At 41.6% G+C, this 18,340-nt stretch overlaps 1 protein-coding gene across 3 annotated transcripts in view; it reads left to right on the top strand.

The window, feature by feature from the left end:
- STK32A (serine/threonine kinase 32A) overlaps positions 1 to 18,340 on the top strand; it is a 95,253-nt gene that overhangs the window by 39,405 nt on the left and 37,508 nt on the right. For all 3 annotated transcript variants that reach the window (XM_044454135.1, XM_044454133.1, XM_044454134.1), the window contains one exon: positions 514 to 687. In XM_044454135.1, coding sequence (XP_044310070.1) covers positions 514 to 687 — 174 coding nt within the window. The remainder of the gene's footprint in view (positions 1 to 513; positions 688 to 18,340) is intronic.

Below are 18,340 nucleotides of genomic sequence, written 5' to 3'. Positions count from 1 at the left end.
CCAGTTGTGTTTTTCCTTGTTCTCCAGGATTGCTATTTCCATTTTTATCTTTCTGTTATATTTCATGTCGATTTGAAAGTGGTCTAGATAAACCTTAGTATTCTATTAGAGAAGTGTGTCCACAAGTTTGCTATGCTTATAAAGTTCATTTCCTCCCCCCCCCCCCACCCCAGTATAGGATGGGGAGTGGAATTCTATATCTCAGTATTTTAGTGAAATTAAATTTGGCCACATATTCTTAGTACCAGTTCAACAAGAAAAAGTGTTGCCACCAAGTCCCAACCTGGCCAAACTTTCCAGAAGGATACCATGATGGATGGTGTTGAAAGCTGCCGAGAGGTTCAGGAGAACCAACAGGGTCATACTCCCTCTGTCCTTCTCCCAGCCAAGATCATCCCAAGGAGGACCAAGCCAGTTTCGGTCCCAAAACCAGGCCTAAAGCCTGATAGAAATGGATCTAGATAATTCGTTTCATCGAGAAGTGTCATTTATGTGCTGTGCATCCTCTTCCAGGTACTCATTCCAGGATGAAGAAGACATGTTTATGGTGGTGGATCTGCTCCTTGGAGGAGACTTGCGTTACCACCTGCAACAAAATGTCCGCTTCCAAGAGGACACAGTGAAGATATTCATCTGTGAGATAGGATTGGCGCTAGAGTATCTGAAGAGCAGGAACATTATCCACAGGTGAGTCATGGGCTTTAAGGTAACAAACACTGTACTTCACTACCAAGCTTCCTGTGGTTGAGCCTTCATTAGTTCCGCCAGGCAGCTGTAGTGCCAAAGCACAACAATTTTCTGACTCACTGACCTTTGTCAGTGAGCAGACAGCTTGAAGTTGGCTTATTAGGAGGAAAGTGCATGTGAGTGTTTCCACTGCAATTTGATAGATACATTACTAACATAGTACTCTACCAAGTTCAGTTAATAATATTGATGGTGGGGTGGCATAACATCTTAAAAAATCTTTTTTAGAACCATCTTTACTACCATTATTATTGGACTTTTTCTGCTTTTATAAGTGAAGAACAGAAAAAGTGTTACAAATGTCTAGCTCCATAGCTGAGTGAAAGATAGAAGCATATGGGAACTGCCCTCTTTTGTAGGTACATTCTGTTCTCCTGTAGAAATGAGATATGTGAGTGAATTCTTAAGGTGATTGGCAAATGCTGTAAATAAATGTATTGTTCGCTGTTCTGAGAGTTTCATTGCTAATAAGCGGTATGTAAAAGCTTAAATAAATTTAAATTTTTGAAAAAGCATACATGTGTGTAACAAGGCATAGTTGCAGATATAGCTACTTTATTAGGAAAAAACAGAAAGCAGAAAGCTTCCAGTAGACAAGTAAATATATTTTAGATGAACAAACACACGGGCATGCATGCCCATGTGCACATGCACACACACATGTGTATCTGCCCGCTTGCACAGTTGGTACTTTTGGACTCTTCTCTCTAAATGGTCAAGATTGGATGGTGAAACACTGGCCTGGTTCACACATAGCGACAGCAAATTGTAGGTGAATTAACTCATAATTTGCTAGAGTTGTGTGCCACAGCCATTTTTAATAGTAATTTCAATCAGTTCAGTCAGAGGTTCCTCTGTGATGTGCAAACACAGACACTGTGGCTTAATCATAGGTTCAGTAACTGAAAGTTAGCCTACAACTGTTTGTTAAGTTCACTTTGGGCTTTTTGACCCACCGTTAACCCATAGCATCCAGGTTTGCACATCAAGAGGCAACTGCCAATTGGACTGACCAGAGGTTGCAAAGCTCATACCACAGCAAAGTGTGGGCTAATTAGTCTGCATCTTGCTGCCATTATGTTCAAATGGACCTGCTGGTACAGGCATCCCCTTAGGCTACTTGTGTGCCTCTCAGTTTGGAACACTTTGCTTGAGTGATACTTGGGTGCAGTTAGTATTAAATATACTGGAGACAAGCTACACATGCACACTGATGGGTTCTTTGTGTTGGTAAATCTGTGGGCAGGAGGAAACTGGAACTGAAGAAAGGGCAGGGAGAACCTTAACCCTAAACCTTCCCATTTTCTGCTGAATCTTTTCAGCTCCAGTAGCGTTTGTTCTCATGGGTTTTGAGGCACACATCTGTTAAGTGAACAAGTACCAGGACTATGAGGTGTGGAGAGAGAAAGAGTCTGGAGGAGAATGCAAAAATGGGAGCTGGCCAGTGCCATTTAGCTGCTGTAGTATATGTCACCCTCAAAGCTGTCTAGATGTGCTAATTGGGGGCTTTTTGTTAAGTATATTTGCATGTAATACCAGACAAATTCTGTCATGACATCTAGCATTGTCAAGATAACTTGTGCATTGACTTCCATGTAAACTCATTTCATCCAGATGAGTTATCCAGATGAGCTTAGACCTTTGTCCACAGCTATTTTAATACAGAGATGATTATTGTATAAAACTAATTTTGGTAACATGCCTCGTTTGAATCTTACTGTTTTCAGATGAGCATTGGTTATCAGAGTATGATGGAGATCACTATCCAGAACATTTCTCATGTTCCTCTAAAAGACTTGAGATTTTTTCCCTTTTGGGAAAGGAAATGCCTCATCTGTGCCATTGCAAACATTGACGCGTGAAGGCTCAATGCTGCATGGTGGGCATGATTTTGTATGTAGCCTGTTTTAGGATTGTGGATCATTTCTAACTATGCCAGCAACTCATCCTTTCCAGGTTCTTGTGGCATGACATTGCAATGCATCCTTTATTGAAGTTGGAGGCTGGTACACATCACAGAACCCCACAGGGAAATTATCCCACAGTGGGTTGCTGTGATGCATGAACATTCCCCCCCCCCTTAACATTTTATTGACTCTCAGTATTCTTTTACTATCCAGTTGATGGCAGGGTAGGGGCGCAGCTATTCAAGAAACACATTTCCAACCTTGCTGACTGGGCATAGTTACTCGCATGGTTATCTGGTTTGTCACCAATACTGATAGTGTGTTCCTCTGAGAGTCATTAATATATACAAGGTTGCAGTGTGTTATCCCAAGGACAAGTTCAATAGCAACTCTTTGAAGGTCAGTCAAAAATGCATCTAATGGAATTCTGACTTGAGTAAATAATGTAGGATTCAGCTCTAAGTGGGTAATTGTTTCCCATCAAAAACGTTATTACTTTTCACTTCATCTGTTTTTATGCAGTGTAAATGCCATAATACTCTGGAGCTCTGGGAATTAAAACAGATTGTAGAGGAAATGCAAATTAAGAAGTTGCAAATGCGATGAAGTTTAAAGATATGCTAAGTATATACAATTGTAACTGAATCTACAAAATTACTCAAGTGAAGTATTCTGAACGTCTGTCTTAACAGCATTATGGGCCCCGCGCAAAGTAGTGTACTGGGGCCCCTACGACAACTACAACTACTGTTAATTTTGGAAGTTTTCCAATTTTCCAAGGGTTAACATGCACAGATTAGTATGGGGTCCATGGGCAAGTGCCCATCAGGCCCATGCGTTAAGACGGCCCTGCATGAGGCACAAAAATATGTAACACACATTGTATGGTTAAAGTGGCTGACAAACTTCTGAACAATGAAGTGTGTGAGATAAAAATGAGTTTTTAATTTTTAAAAATCAGATTTTTAAAAAAGTTATGTGCATTTGTTAAAATTGCAATTCAGTGAGGTTCCACATCAATAAAGTGAAATCTGAACTTAATTCAATATGCTAAAGCCAGTACTGTTTTACTGGCAGAAGCTGTTCCATCAGTACTTAATTCTGTACCACTCTAATTGTACTTGGCTTCCTACTGGACTCAGGGATTAAGAAGCCATTGCTGGTTCTCAGATCCAGGAAGTTCACTTCCTATATATCACCCAGTTCATGCACTGAGTAATGTTACAGTTAGAATTGTTTGTGCTTTTTGTGGAGAATGGTTCTTGAGATCAGGAAAGCTATTGCAGAGCTTGTAGGCTTTAGATCACACATGGGGCAAAACATTTTGATTTTAGTTTGGGCAGAGTAGTTGCTTGTAATACTGCTCTTTTTGAACATAAAATTTGAACAATTGTATACAATTGCTAGTTTACAAGAGCTTCACAGAATTGTCAAGGAGAGGACATTTGGAAAGTATTCATACATCTGGTGAATAAATAAGTCGCATCTAAGTCAAAGATGACAGCATGCAACAGCAATATACATTTGTTAAGGAAAATTTATAGTTTCATGTTTTGCCTTTCAAAACTGTATAGTAACATTGATCTAGGGAAATGAACACAATGAACATTGGAAAAAGTACTGATGCTTAAACCCTTTTTATCTGAAGTTTCACAATATACAATAGGTTACAAATGTACTTGACTGAGAATACTATGCTTTGCAAGTTTTTTTGGGGTCTTCTTACATATTCAAGAACAAAGGTGGAACTGTATTGCTGCAGCACTGGGATGTTTCGGGATCTTAATCCTTCATCTCCATTTTATAAATGTACAAATTATCTTAATTTGTAATGTGTTTAACTGTCTGCATCTGGAAAGATTCAGCTACCTATTTCATGCTTGTGCAACCAGAGGAGCCTTCCAAACAAAACACTGTGGTAATGAAGGTATTAGGTTAACTTACGCTGCTCTGCATCTGTCCACAGAGCCACCAAATAATGAATGAGGATGAATTACACTAGGCGAGACAAGAGGGAATAAGGTTGTCTTGCATTAGGTTTGCTAAGGTCTGGAAATAGTGTTGGGCAAAGACCCAAGGATCAATGGTGTTACTGCTACAACAATCAGTATTCTATATGCTGGAGCTTGGGGAGATATTAGTTTAGCTTGTCCTTAGATTATTGTTACTAGTGGTGAGAGGGTTACTGGAAATGTGCTTCATATAATTCAGTGATCTTACAGCACATGATGATGCACAAGGCTTGTGGCTTAGGAGGAGAGAAGGAGCTTTTCCTCGCCCATATCTCAGGCCACTCTGGATTTCAGACCGTTTAAGTGTTGAATTCCATACTCTGTTGAAGTGTCATTTCTCGTGACTGCAATGTGTTATTGCTAACTTGATAAGCTTGCTGGATAGTGAGATCAAACGATGAAAAAGCTATCAGATGATTAATGTAAGCAGATATAAGGTAGTGTCTGTTGTATGTTACCTTCTTTTATAATGAGTTATTGGACCATTTGAGCGCAGGAGTGAGCCTGCATAACTCTCATGTTTATCAAGATAATTTTATTGGAGCAAGATACAGAGTTATTGGTTATTTGCCAGCATATTACATTACTTGCACAGCTGTCTGTTACAAAAGCACTTGGGTTATTTGGGGAAAACATCAACAAAAAGACTTGTATGGACATGTGCTCTTTTAAAAGAAGAGAAGGAATGGCATGGCCAGGGGGTATGCCACAACATGGAAGTGAGGGCTGAACTGAGAGAACAAGTCTTTCGGTGAAGCAGAGAATAAATGTTGAGAGCCGAAGACTTTCAGTGCCAGGGCTCTGGGTGAACTCTCATTTTTTTCCATGGATGCAAATCCATAAAATAGATAAGGAAGTTATGCTACCTTGTTACTTGAAACTGCATCTCAACAAAGAACAGGAAGCCACTCTGAGGAGAAAAGCCAAGGTGTTTCTCTATTCCTTATGACACTTTCCCATGGATAATTATATTATTTGGAATTAATTTCTGCAAAGGCCCAATTTATGCTCACAGTAAATATGTAAATATTTATTCATATTCTTTATGTTGCAGAAATATTGGTGACTGCTCTGGAAGGATCAGCTTTTTGTTGTGTTGCCAGCTGGCAAATGAAATTGATAGTAGGCATATACTCACAATAGCTTTTGATTTCTGAAGCAAAGTAAGACAAAAACAATTTGACTGACTCAACTATGTAACAAAATACCATCATGTGCTGCTCTGCTTCATTCTTTTGGTGGCATCGACCCTATATCCAGTTCTTAGATTTATTATTATTTTTATATCCCACCATTTTACCTCTTCCAAGGAACCCAAAGTAGTTTCTATAAGCCCGCCCTTTATCATTTTATCCTCACAACAACCCTGTGAGGAAGGTTAGGCTAAGAGTCAGTGACTGGCCCAAAGTCACCCTGAGGTTCATAATTCAGGAGGTGGCATGTAGTATCTGAGGCCTAAGCTGCAGCTGCAACACCACACAGACGATCCTCACTGATGGAAATCATAAGCTGGCACAACAAAACCAACAGGAAGCAAGCTTGTTAGCAATGGAATCAGGCCCTTAAATAAAAGCTGCTTGTTGACTGGGCAAAAGAAGAGGAGAGTCTTAAAAGAAACCTATCACTGACTGGGACCTGATCATTCCCCACAGGAACAGTCTGTTTATATTTGCCTGCTTAGAGCTTCCCTTAGACTGATGTAGCAGCTGAAGAGCAGATGGACCAAATCAACAGTTTGTTCTGAACTAGCTGCAGGGCCGTCTTAACAGCATTATGTACTGGGCCCCTACGACAACTACAACTACTGTTAATTTTGAAGTTTTCCAATTTTCCAAGGGTTAACATACACAGATTAGTATGGGGCCCACGGGCAAGTGCCCATCAGGCCCATGACCTTAAGACGGTCCTGACTATCTGATAGGGTTTTTTAACATGAAGATAAGATCAAGAACATAAGAAAAGCCATGCTGGATCAGAGCAGATGTCCATCTAGTCTAGAACTCTGTATGCACGGTGGCAAACCAGCTGCCCACAGACTCCTTCAACCAGCCCCTCACCTACCCAAACTCCTTGGCCACTGCTGCAGGCAGGCAGGCAGGCAGGCCACCGCTGGTGAAGGAGGGAGCACACAGCCAGCAAGGCTAGCAGCCTCTGGTAACCTCCTTCCTTGTGATTCTGTCCAATGCCCCTTTAAAGCCATCCAGATTGGCGGCCATCACCTCTTCCCGTGACAGGAAGTTCCATAGTTTAACTATATGCTGTGTGAAGAAGTGCTTCCTTTTATCAGCCCTAAATCTCCCACCAATCAGCTCTAGTATTATGGAAGAGGGAGAAAAGGTCCCTCCCTGTCCACTTTCTCTACCCCAGGAATAAACCTCTGGGCCTCTGTCATGCCTCCCCTTCCCACCTTTGTTCTAAGCTAAGCAGCCCCAGTTGTTACAGCCGCTCCTCAATGGGGAGTTGCACCTGCCCCTTGTTCTCCTTCTCTGCTCTTTCTCCAGCTCAATCATGCCTTTTTTCAAGTAAGAAATGAACACATTCCAAATGCAGCCACACAAAAGATTTGTGGAAGGAAAGTAAGATTTTGGCAGTTCTATTTTCTGTTCTGCTCCTAATTATGGCTAGCATGGAGCACTGGGCTGACATTTTCATCGAGTTGTCCTTTACAGCCCCAAGATCCATTTCTTACTCAGTCACTGCTACTTCAGATTCTGCCAGTGTATACTTGAAGTTGGGGTTTTTTGTCCCAATATGCATTTCTCTGCATTTGCTTATATTGAATTGCATTTGTCATTTTGATGCCCGTTCTCCCAGCTTGGTGCTCCTTCTGATCCCTTTTAGTTTTAACCGCCCTAAAAAGTTTACTGTCCTCAGCAAAATGTGGTCACTTCACTACTTACTGCTAATTCCAGATCTTTTATTTAGGTTGAAAAGCATTAGTCCTAATACAGGACCCTGTGATATCTTCTCATTGGGAGAAATTGCCATTTATTCCCACTCTGTTGTTGTTCTTTAACCAGTTAGTGATCCGTAAGAGAAACCCCCTTCTATTCTATGATTGCTTAGTTTGCTCAGGTGCCTTTGGTGAGGGTCTTTGTCAAAAAGCCTTTTGGAAGTCCAAGTAAACAATATCTGCTGGATCACCCTGTCTACGTGCTTACTGACATTCTCAAAGAACCTCAATAGGTAAATGAAACAAGAGTTCCCCTTGCATAAGCCCTGCAGAGTTTTTTCAGCAGACTTGTCCCTCTGTGCTTACTGATTCTATCCTTAATTATTCTTTCAAGCAGTTTACCCAGATTGGAAGTTAAGATAATCAGCCTGTAATTTTCCAGAATCCCCCCTGGATTCCTTTCAAAAAAGTTGATATTACATTAGCCATTCTTCAGTCCTTTGGTACTGATTTTAGGGACATGTTAAATATTTTGGTAAGTAGATCTGCAATTTTATCTTTGAGTTCTCTAGGATGAACCAGGTGACTTGCTGGCTTTCAGATTGTCAATAAGGTTGAGAATTGCTCTCTGTCCTCATGCCTTAGACTCCCTTACAATTGAATACACAAGCTCAGGGACAGCTCTCTGCTCTACATCCTCTTCTGTGAAGCCTGACAAAACAAATCCATTCAGCTTCTCTGCAATCTAATTTTCTACCCTTAGTGCTCCTTTAATTCCATTATTATCAAAGGATCCAACTGTTTCCTTGTCTGCTTTCTTTCTTTTGATATATTTAAAGAATTCTTTTTTGTTAGCCTTGATATTGTTAGCAATGTGTTCCTCAAATTGTTTCTTTGCTTCTCTTATTGTCTGTTTGCTTCCTCTTGTGCAAGCTTGCGCTTGGTCCCATCTGTTCTTTTCATTTGGGCATGTCTTCCATTTTTGAAGGGAGTTTTCTTCTCTCTAATAGCTTCCTTGACTCTGTGTGTTAGCCATGCTGATGATTTCCTGGACTTTGTCCTACTTTTTTTCACTTGTGGTTGGCATATTATCTGTGTCTTTATTAAAGTGTTTTTGAGTAATCCCCAGCTGCTTTGAAGTGATTCACATTTCTTGATTCCCCTCCTCATCTTCTTCTCTATCAGTTCCCTCATGTTTGTGAAGTTCCCTCTTTTGAGGTCGGACACAACTGTGTTGGACCTCTTTGCAGTCTTCCACTGAACTGTGTATTAGATCTGATACCAGCCCGGTCACTGCTACCTAATGGCTCAAGAACATATATATCCTGTCCTTTGTCCCTATAAACACCACCTAGGACTAAATCCAAAGCTGCCTCCCCACTTTTGGTTCCATGACCAACTGCTCTCGGGCAGAGTCATTTATGACATCCAGAAACTTAACCTCTCTGTCAGAACTGGAACATGCACCAATCCATTCAGTGTGTAGGTAGTTGAAGTCCCCCATTATTACAGCACTGCCTTTGTTGGAGGCCTCCCTGATTTCATCTCAAGACCTCCTTGACTATTCTGGTCTGGCAATAGCATACTCCAATGACTAAGTTCCTTTTGGAGTCAGGAATTTTCACCCCTGTTACTTCTGTGGAGGAGGCTTCACATTTACGTAAATTATCAATTTTGCAGGACTCTATGCTTTCCTTAACATAGAGGGAAACAGGTTGGTAATACGTTCTGTTTACCACCATAAAAGTGGGTGGAATGTGCATGTGGAAAAAATCCAAGATGTAAAAGTTCGGTGTGTATCTATTTCAAATGATATTATATTTTAGAAATACTTTGAGCAAACCTTTGCTTTTTCAGGATTTTTTGGGAGGATAATTCTTGAGGATTAAACAAAGACAATGTTCTTGCTTTGTCTGGGTCTTACCAAGTCAAGTTTACCTTCACATATCTTTGGAGCCCTATATTTGTTATCCTCTCACACTGATGATGAGAGGAAATGACTGAAGCATTCAGCCACATGCTGGGGCATTAATTAAGCGTTTGATTTTAGAATAATTAGCCAAAAAACACGGTTTAAATATTTGGGGCTAAGTCTGGGCTGCTGATTGTGCAATAGGAGTTTCTCTTCCACTTCCTCTCACAGTGCCCACCTACTTTTGCCCAAATCTTCTCTGGAAGATTAGGAATGCAGAGGAGGCTTCAGAGGAGATGAGGAAATCTGACTGGCCAGCAGTAGATACTGTCCTTGCCTTAATTATTCTGAATATTCTTGATAAATAGTGTAGGTTGAAATGTGCTGGATTTAAAAATAAATAAATGGAGGGGGTCCTTGCATCAGTGGGCTGGCTCTCCTTTGTGTTTTGTATGTGTGTGCATATGTGGGCAACTGCACACACACACACACACACACAGTTTTTGTATCTGGATACAAAAAGGGGACTCTATTTTGTGCTTTTTGAGCATGTAGTAGTCCTCTTACTGTTTATGCCACTATACAGATGCTATTTGGAAGACACCTGCTTCTTTTTAAATTGCCATTTACATACTATTTCACAAGGCAATTTTCTCTGCATCTGCAGATGATAGCTCTTTGAATCTGTAAAACAGATAGAATGTCTCCTGCATCAAAGTGAACAGCAGTATGTAATTTCAAAGAGGAAGGAAAGCATCAGTAGCAGGCCTCCCATGGCTGTTTACCATTTTCGTACAGTTCTAACACTCTGTACAATTTACAGGCAGGCCTTATTCTCATCATGCAGTTTAGCTGTAGGTTCAAGTTGCACATATATCTGGTCAATTTTATGAAAATGTATACCTTAGGGTATATTGTGAGAACCTTGAGCAATATACGGTAAGTTATTATTTCCTCCTCTAGTTCTAAATTGCTGTTCATCAGTAGTCTTAAACCTGGCAGGAGAAGGCTGGTATGAAATATTTCAGAATGCCGGATCAGGTATACGTTCTTCCTTCCCCATTTCCACAAAAAACAATGTGTGAATGCTGGTTAATGGTAAGATAGTAAATACAGAAAACCTTTCAGATCATATATATTACATAAGGCTTGCTTTCTCCTGGACCGCTTTACCCTCATCCCAATACTTATCTAAACATAGTGTTGGCGCTTTAGGAACTTTCACCAAATAAAGTGGGAAATGTGGCATGGTTTATGCATACAGGGCAGAATCTAACACAGAGTTTATGCTCATTAATTTCAATTCCTGTTTGTTGGATTGTTGCCTTAGACATCCGGTGTAAATAGAAAACTTCCTGGGAGCCAACAAATCTTAATACTAAAAAATCTTAATGCAGTATGAAAAACAGATTATATAAAGGGATAAACGTAACATGATGAAATAGCTGTGGCCACCTGGAAGGTTTTGCTAGTCTTATAATTAAGAGTATTCCCAAACGAGGTGACATTAAAGTGATAGAACACCACTGTAACTGTAACATACAAGATCTGTACTTGGAATCCTCAAGGGACATGCACATAACTGTTTACTGTGCAGGACTAAGGCTCTGTGGAGACAGCAGCGAGTCAGTCTTGTTTTTAAAATATCAGCAGACTTAGGATCAGATGAGTGGTGAGGAAATCGCTAAACAACTTAGACGTAAGTAATAGTCATGGGGACTCTGATGATACAGAAAATGCTGAGCCCCTCTTGTCAGGGAATGGGTGTCAATATGTTTGTGTGGTGTTTTCCATGCTCTCTGTAGCATGTATTAAATTACAAAGCACTTGCTTAATTCCCGTGGTAGGTGCTGGGAAGCAATGTAATTAGTCCATTAAGCTCAGGTAATTTCTTGTAAAGTCAATCAAGTGCATAGAGGAGGCATATCAGTTGTTGCTTCGGTCCTACCAAAAGAGAGAGAGAGATAAATTTGCATTCCTGCATGGTTCTGGAAAATTACTCTCCCTCTCCCTCTTATGGAGAAACGCTCATTGTGTAGATACCAAAATGTGTCAAGAATATCAAGCTTATTTGGCTGCAATATCTTGATTTGGAATGCATTTCTGGGTCTCTGCAATTATGCAGATAACCAAAAAGTACATGTTATAACAAGAAAATAAATTTCAGTGCAAAATCTAAGTTTTTTTTTTTAAGTGTGTTACTGTGGCTGGAATAGAAGTTCTAAAACACTTGAAAAGGTAACCCTTTTACTGAAAGGTATAAAAATATAACAGAAGAGGTTTGAACTTGTGATGTATGATATGGTTATACTGTAAAAATAAAAATTCAAATGGAACCAAGTCAATTCTGTAGCTTAGTCATGGTACAATCATTTCGACCTTCTGAAATTTAAAATGCAGTAATGAGAATGGAACTGCAGATTTTGAAGAACACGTTGCTTTTGTTATTTACTGCCACTGTTTATGAATTATTACAGTTTTTAACATTGCACCTATTTTTACTGTGCAGCTTTCCAAAGTCTGCCCAAGATTAGAGGCGTGAGTCTCTAATTACACACTTTGATATTTACCTTTGAAAGTCAAGTACAGTACATTTCTTCTGAGTACCATGGAGTAGTTTGTGGCATACCCTGGAGACAGCTGTATTCCAGGGCTTAACCTTTGGTGGGCAACCTGTGTTTATGCAGACCTGTTTGTACGGTTATTCACTTTTACCTTTCCAATTGAAAGCAAAACTCCTTCTCAGCCTACATACAAATGGTTATTTATGGGTAGCAATACATGGGCCTTCTTTCTCACTGCTATGGTGGCACTGAACTAAAACTGCTCAGCTGGCTTGGTAACCTGTGTGCATGATAAAAGCTGCGGGACCCTTCTTAAGCAAAGATCAGCCTTGCTTCAGAGGATGAAACCTCTGCCCATTTCTTTAAAGTGGACATGTTTGGGGGATGCTCATTCTGGTGCTGCTGAGGGCATTGTCTACAAAAATGGATTTTTAAAACAAGGAACTATTGTTCAGAGGATGCGGAATTGTGCAGGGAAGGTGGTAATGGAAAGAATGTTCTGGTGGTTATGTGTCCACCTTTTCAGATACTTGAATGATTCCTTTAAAAGAGTTTTAAAGTTATTCTGAGCATGTGCTACTTGTTATGGGTACTACCCAACAGGTGCCTGAAACAGACTTAGTAATGGTGGAACATGGGTTGTCAGTCTGTCAGTTTCAGTTTCTTTCAGCTTCTCATTTCTCCAATCATAAGCTCATTTTATCCCATTTTCATACAAACCTGCAAACTATTTACATGAAAATTCATGTGCATTTTCTGTATTTCTAATGCACACAATTTTACATTCTTTTGCCTATTATATAAATGTTGCAAGCAGTTTCTCCTAATATAAGGCATTTCTTATGCTATTTTCGCCAGTATGCACCTTTTTCATGCACTTTTGCTCAATATTTGCATATTTTGCGCACTTAACATCACAAAACTAAGACAAGTGAAAATGCTAAAGAATAACTGTGTTTCAGCAGAAATATCAGCTTGGGAAGTGTGAATTAGAATCCATTCACATTCAAATGCAAACCAGATGAATTTCTCCCCTTCCCCATGCCTATGTAGAATTGCGTTTTATCAAAAACCGATAACAAGGATCTGCTGCCACATGCTTGTATTAAGGGGCCCTAAATGTTTGCCTGGCCTTGGTTGCTAACCAGAACCTTGTGGTCATCAGAACCTGTTCCCAAAAGAGGAGAATCTTGCCCAGAACCCCGTGCTCTACAGCCGGAACCCAGGCTGAGGTCTGGGGCAAGTCGCAGCTGAGCAGCACTACTCCTCTTTGAGGTAAACTCTAAGCATCTCACAAAATGGTGGAGAAAGTCTTTTTAATGTTTACATCTGGACAATTATTTTGCCCTCTGGCTGTTTCTGTCAATCAAACATTTATGAACAGTGTTTAGACTATTCCCTGTTGAAAAAAGGCACAGATGCATTGGAGATTTTAGGCTCTGCAATGTGTTTGAAGAGCATCTCTTTGAAAGATCTCCCAGTCTAGCTGTGACCAACCTGTATTATGGCAGTGAAAATGGTGTTTGTAGACTTCCCTTAAGGCTTTCCCTTAAGCCTTCCTCGTTTTAAAGGAGGAAGGATTTTTTAAAAACCTTTTTATTTTTTTTAAAGAATGCTGTTGGTCTTTCTTTGTGGAAACAATTCAGTAATAATAGAAACAGAGACTGCAGATTTACAGTCGTCCATTTTACCGCTAGTGTTTTTAGTTGCTGTAGATCAGAAGCTGACTGCTTCTTTCCCTGCAGATGTTTTGGCCTGCAGCTCCCATCAGGCCTAGCCAGCATAACCAGTAGTGAAGGGTGATGGGAGTTGTAGGCCAGCACATCTGGAAGGTCTCAGGGTGCCTACTCATGTGTACACTGGTGAACAGGAAGCTGCTTGCTGCAATGACCTACTTGAAAGTAGAATAGAGACAGCCAGCTGTTCCATTTAGATCACAAATGGGGAATGTGCCTCCACTCAGAATTATTGAACTGCAACTCTCATCATCCCTCACTGCTGGCTATGGTGGCTAGGGATGATGGGAGTTGCAGTCCCATCTGGTAATTGCAATATCTGGTGGGTCACACATTCCCCTGCCTGATTTAGATGCTGCATGAAGGGCTGTCTGTGTTTTGTAGTCTTGTCATGAACCAGTCTGAAAAATGCCTTTTTCTATGACGCTACTGATACAGAGCAGGGGGAAAGTTGACCCTCATTTCAGTAATCTATGTTCTGTTAATAGCAAAGTTAGATTAACACCATGCAATCTCTCTGGGATGGTTCTTGAAGACTGTTTAGAAGCTGCAGCTTGTGCAAAATACAGCAGTCAGATTAATCCCCAGGACCAGAAGGTTCAACTTTGTAAGACCAATCCTGCCCCTGTTTCATTGGCTGCCTAAACACTTCTGAATCCAGTTCAAGGTGCTGGTTCTACCCCATTAAGCCCTCTGTCGCATGGGACCACAAGACCTGCCCACAGCCTCTCCCAGCCACAATCTGCCCAGGCAGCACGCTCTACAGGCGAGGCCTTCTTGCCATTGCTTCCTTCTAGGCAGGCCAAGAAGGAGGCAGCAGGAAGGTTGTGGGTGTTCTGTGGTGCTGCTTCCCAATTACAGACCAATCTCCCCACTGAGCCCTCCCTGGAACCAACACTGCCATCTGTCAGTACCAGGGCAAGTCTGCCCTCTACTCCTGGGCATTTAATGCCATATGACGGGATATGTCAACTATTCTAGTTGTTTAAATTTTGGAGACTGGAATTTTGCACTGCATTTTACTTATTTGTATTATGTTATATCCATTTTCACTATACCTATGCTTAGGATGCGTTGCCCAGAGAGCTTTGGCTGTTGGGTGGCCTAGAAACGAAATGCAACTACCACCATGTAACTGGGTCTTGTTTGCATGAACCTCTGAGCATAGTTTTGCATAAAACTGTTATCAGTTTAGCTTTCCTGCAGGGGTTTCATTCAAACAGGGCAGCGGGAGGCATTCACTGAGCACTCCTGAGGAACACCTTTCTCCCTGTTCATGCTAAGCACAGAAGCTCTTAATATGCTCTGGGAAGGCTGTTTTCTGGTTTGGGGTTTTGTTTGTTCGTTTCGTTTTGTTTTTTTGTCTCTGTTCCCCCATCTAATCCTGACTATATTCTGAATCTTAGGGCTGAACTAGATAGCGGTTGTCTCTTGTTGCTGCTGCTGTTGCTGCTTCTGTTGCTAAAAGCAGCCGTGGAACGGGGAGGGAGGAAATTTAGATGGCAGCAGTAACCTTTCCGTCTGTGCAGATTCCCTGCTGCAAATTGCCCCACTCCCACAGGTGCTATTAGCTGTGGAAAGGAAAATGCTTCGGTCACAGTAATCCCTCTCCATCGCTCTCAGCTTGGGGTGTGGTGGAAACTGGCCAGGTGTCCCCTGCTGCCATCGTCCTGATCCAAGTTGCTGTGTTTTGGCCGAAGCGAAATAAACCTCAGAATCCCAGATGAGATGCTCCTGCACTTTGGATCAGGAGGGTTCTCTCTCCTTCTCCCCAATTTGCATAGTAATATAACATCAGTGTTGCTTTGCGTGTCCTTGGAGTGTCCCACACGTGCCATGTAGCAGAGTGAAGTTACCTGTTTCGGGCAGCATTACAAGGTGGTGGGATAGATGAGGGGAGGAACTGGTGCAGCAAGATTTTTTAAACTGCTGGCCTAGGTGGGGATGGTGGGTTTTGGGTTCCATATGAGGCAAAAAAATGTCTCAGGCTGGCACTGCATCGGCCTGCCTGCCTTTCCCGTACTGGTACAAAGATACTGCGTTAAAGCTAGAGGGAGACTCTGTGCATGATGGTAAAGGTATTTAGTTACATTATGGGAGCTTTTTCTAGAAATGCAAATGACAGCCACAGAAATGCAGTGGGTGGGGAAGGGGGAAGGTGACCCTCCCTGACATCACCGGTCTAATGAAGGTAACTCCCCCAGACTGCCGTTTGCATCAGAAGGGAACTTCCCATACGTGTCAGTGTATTTACTGTCACGTAATTTGATCCTTAGGGAAATTTAATACAACTTGTCTGGAAAATCTGCAGTCTTTCACTTGGAACAGCACACTCTGCCCCTTATGCTTTGGAACAGCAGTCAGCAATAGCATTGCTTTCTGTTTAAGGGAAGCCACCCAGTAATTGAAGTAAAGGAGTCCCTGCAGAGTTACCTCCGCTTAGCCAGCGGCTAATACGGTCTGATGCTCATCTCTGTTTCTGAGGCCTTGAGCCAGTGCTGTCCAAAGATGATCCCATGGTCATGTGGCCAGGATGACGTCTCAGAGCACTGTTGCCTTCCCACCGAGGTGGTACCTATTTATCTACTCGCATTACATGCTTTTGACCTGTTAGGTTGACTAGGAGTTGACAGAGATCACTCCTTGTGGTGGAGGCTGGGCTTGAACCACTGGAATGCCAAGCATTTCTGGTCGACAGTTCCAGCATCATTAAGCCACTGTGCCACCTCTTCCCCTTAGTATTCACTCCCACTCTTATTTCAGCTCTGCCTGAACGCCTTGATAATAAGGCAAATTAGCACATGGCAGCCATGCTGAATCAGAGCAAAGGCCGGCCTTAGCCAGCGCTCTGTTCATACGGGGGCCAACCAGCTGCCCCAGTGGGCAGTCCATGAGTCGGGACAGGCACACAGCAGTGCTTCCTCATCACGTTCTCCAGCATCACAGCCATCCTGCTTCTGATACCAGTGGCAGCATGAGGTCATTGGGCCTGGTAGCCATCAATCACCTTATGCCCCATGAATGTATCTGATCCCCCTTTTAGTGCCATCCAAACTGGAGGCTGCTCCTACATCTTGTGGGATTGGATTGCATGGTCCAGCTTTGCACAGAATCTCCCACCATTCAGCTTTGTGGGGTGACCCCAGGATGCGGTATTATGGTAAATGGCATTAGAGTACATATAGCCACGCCAAACTGGCTTGAAAGCCCAGGCTCAAGATTCTAGACATGCAGTGAGTTGAGAGAAGGCAAAATCAGGGATTTTATCATCATATTGCCAATAACATAATCCTTCAGCAGTTCTTCTGAGGCTACAGAGAGGCATTTAAGAGGCTACAGAGGCTAAGGCTACAGAGAGGCATTTAAGAGCATTAAAACTGCTGTGATAAAGCCATCTTTGCTCATGGTGTGCATATTCCCCCAACCTCAACCACAAATACCCAAAACCAGGGGCTTTAGTGGGGCAGGAAAAATGAGTTTAGCAAACATAACATTGACAATGGAAGTATCATACCACTTTCAAATCTTTTTTTAAACTTCTGTATCTAGCCTAAAGACAGTATAGTTAATGAAAGATTTCTTTGGGGTTGTAATAAGGAGTCTTCTTCCCCAGTATGAAAGGGAGATGATAAAAACCAGCTATTTTCCTTTGTTCAGGCCTTTTACTCTTGTGCTGTGGCATCTGAAGAGAATCTTTTGGGATCAGGGTGGTGTTTGGTACAGAGAGCTGTGATTTTTGAAAGAACAGTGTGTTGCCCGTATAAAAGCATCTGAGTGAAAAGGAATTCTAAAACTCACATTCAGAAAACAGATTGGCTACCTCTGTTCCTGAATGTGCCACTGTGAAGGCGGCCTGGAGCAGACCGATCGATAAGTTCAAACATAATCAGTGCTTTTCCGCTATCGCATTCATCCTGCAATTGCGTCTGACACGATGGAGGCTTTGTGTCCATTGTTGCAAACATGCTTGTAATGGACTAAGCATGTCCTAAATGCTTCCTTAAGGATGCTTTGCTTTTGGAAAAAGTAGTCTGGAGCATTAACAGAAGTGAATTCAAAGTCTAAGTGGGTGGAAGTTGTCTATCCTGCCAGGTTTTTCCCAAGGCCTGTGCCATCAGTTATAAAAACATGCATGAATCAAAAGAAGCAAACAATGCTGTAGTGTTTTATTGTAATCTATAATGCATTGTCTCTTGGAGTTCATGCTCAGGTTAAACTTAACTTTATTTGCTCCTGAAGGTGCTTTAAGAACACTCTGGCAGGTATAATCAGGACGGTTGAAGGGTAACAACAGTAATACTTCCCTTGAAAATTAGCTTATTTTCAAGCTAATTTAAAGAGAGTGTAACATGGAGGGCAGCTGCATGTAAATATTGCAATTATTTAGTTCATGTTTCTACGGGGATAGTGATACCCCATCTCTGTCTCCTTGTTTTTTAAAGGACTTACAACCAGTATCAAATTTCACATTAATATTGTCCAAAAGGAATCTGTAATGTTGCACTGCCTTTTCCCTCCTAATGGCAGTGCTTCCATTCATGTTACCACCCAGGTGTTCCTCCAAACTTG

Source organism: Varanus komodoensis, unplaced genomic scaffold (genome assembly GCF_004798865.1).
Source record: "Varanus komodoensis strain SLA01 unplaced genomic scaffold, ASM479886v1 scaffold7_3, whole genome shotgun sequence".
NCBI lineage: Eukaryota > Metazoa > Chordata > Lepidosauria > Squamata > Varanidae > Varanus > Varanus komodoensis.
This window is presented reverse-complemented; position numbering and strand designations above follow the sequence as displayed.